At 57.6% G+C, this 1,693-nt stretch overlaps 1 protein-coding gene across 1 annotated transcript; it reads right to left on the bottom strand.

Annotated features, from left to right (window-relative positions):
- Nucleotides 1-211: 211 nt before the first annotated feature.
- LOC119306109 lies at nucleotides 212-1,267 on the bottom strand. Its single transcript, XM_037582435.1, has 3 exons — nucleotides 807-1,267; nucleotides 631-708; nucleotides 212-423 (listed from the first exon to the last, which is right to left on the bottom strand). Exons 1-3 carry the CDS (start codon nucleotides 1,191-1,193, stop codon nucleotides 295-297), a joined length of 594 nt encoding a protein of 197 aa, XP_037438332.1. The 5' UTR covers nucleotides 1,194-1,267; the 3' UTR covers nucleotides 212-294.
- Nucleotides 1,268-1,693: the final 426 nt, after the last annotated feature.

The following is a 1,693-nucleotide window of genomic DNA, read 5'->3' as shown; positions in this document are numbered from 1 at the left end:
CACGGCAAGCTCGCCGGCGAGGGAGCCCGCCGGGTTGCCGGGTACCGGCCCCGCCTTCCTGCTTCTCAGGAAACTCATATACTCCAGACACACAATCATTCTTCCCAACAGAAGAGGAAATCATGTCATGTGTAGGGGAGCGATTCATACAAGTTGTCTATGCTGAAGATTCACAGACATCACATATCATGTATGGACGCACGCAAGCAGATACCAAACAAGCCATTTGATTTCATTCGGAGGCCTTGTGCAGAAACAGTTTGGAACGGGCCAATGTGGCAAAGAAAGGGATGATCAAGCGCTGCTGCTTTCCGTGGCTGCTGCTGCACTCGTTTCTCTTGTCTGCGTCGCCAGCAGTTCCTGATCGGAGGGATCTGCCCCGGCTTCTTCCTCTAGTAGTGTTGAAGCCACCGTGACCGGACCCTGAAACATGGGAATGGAGTTTCGAATCAAAATAGTAAAAAGCATTTCGTCCAGGCAAACAATACAGTATAGGATCCTGATTTCTAAACGAATTTAGGCGTGTGTGATTCAGTTCAGTCACATTTTGTTTCTCAACGAATACAAGCATGTGTTAAGGCACAGACACATTTTTGCCAATCAGTGATGCGAGAGCAGCAGAGCGTTTACCTGAGAATCTGAAGACGCAGCCCCCTGTTTCCTCTTCCTCTCCTCCCTGGATCTCAGCGATTCCACCGGAACATAGACCTGCCGCAGCCACGATTAGCATCAATCCGACAGAGCTTCAGAAACGAGCACCAGACCAGCTACCAAACTGAATCAAAACAGAGGGGAGAACACCGTACCTCGGGCATCCCGATGAGGCGCATCAGCTCGGCAACGACCCGGCGCTGCTCGTCGGCCCGGCGCTCCCACTCCCGCATCTCCCGCCGCAGCGCCTCGTCCGCCTCCGCCAGCGCCCGCTCCGTGACCTGCCGCGCGGCCCGCAGCCGGCCCCGCCGCTCCCGCGCCTTCTCCAGCTCTTCCGCCAGCGACACCTCCTTCTCCCTCACCACCGCCGCCGCATCCCGGCTCGCATACGACCTCACCGACGGCGGCGACGCGGCAGCCGGCCGCGCCTTCGCCTTCGACTTTGCAAGGGCGCCGCCGCCCAAGGACGGGGAGGCCGCGTTGCCGTCCCTCGGCCGCAGCGGAACCCGCCGCGCGCCCCCGGACCTGGCCTCCGACGCCATCGGAGTGGAGGAGGAGCCTCCCTCGCGTCTCTCGCGGCGTGAGTGAGCGATTGATTGCCGTGAGGAGGCGTTGATTGGGGATTTCGCGAGCGGTTTGGGGGTTCGAATTTGAAGGGGGGTGGAAGTAACAACGGCTAGTAACTCTGGGCACGGCGTGGAGGCGTGGGTGGACGGGTTTGCCCCTGGGGAACGTGGGGGCGGGGGCAAGACGGCGGAGGGCAGTCTCGGCCTTGCCTGGTCTTCGTTTGGATGGCTTTCGGCGCTGAGATGACGGTGCTCTTTTGCTGGGTTTTCGGGGAACGTTTGCCGGATGACGTGCCGGTGGCGTTGGGTATCTTTTCCTTTTGAACCAAAAAATAAGGAAGAGCTACATTGGTACGAAAATAACACTTTACAATTGTTTAGGGAGGCGAGTAGATGGTTAGAGGGACTGTGATACAACGGAACACTTTTGGCAAATTTTAACATGCTCCCTTTAGCCCCCTCTATTTACATGTGGG

Source organism: Triticum dicoccoides, chromosome 5B (genome assembly GCF_002162155.2).
Source record: "Triticum dicoccoides isolate Atlit2015 ecotype Zavitan chromosome 5B, WEW_v2.0, whole genome shotgun sequence".
Classification (NCBI taxonomy): domain Eukaryota; kingdom Viridiplantae; phylum Streptophyta; class Magnoliopsida; order Poales; family Poaceae; genus Triticum; species Triticum dicoccoides.
The sequence above is the reverse complement of the archived record's forward strand: the minus strand, read 5'-3'. Positions and strand labels throughout refer to the sequence as shown.

Coding starts and splice junctions, on each gene's coding strand:
- LOC119306109 (XM_037582435.1), bottom strand. CDS start 1,193: ATGGCGTCGGAGGCCAGGTCCGGGGGCGCGCGGCGGGTTCCGCTGCGG. Junction 709..806: donor GCCTCATCGGGATGCCCGAG/GTACGGTGTTCT, acceptor TGGCTGCGGCAG/GTCTATGTTCCGGTGGAATC. Junction 424..630: donor CTGCGTCTTCAGATTCTCAG/GTAAACGCTCTG, acceptor CCCATGTTTCAG/GGTCCGGTCACGGTGGCTTC.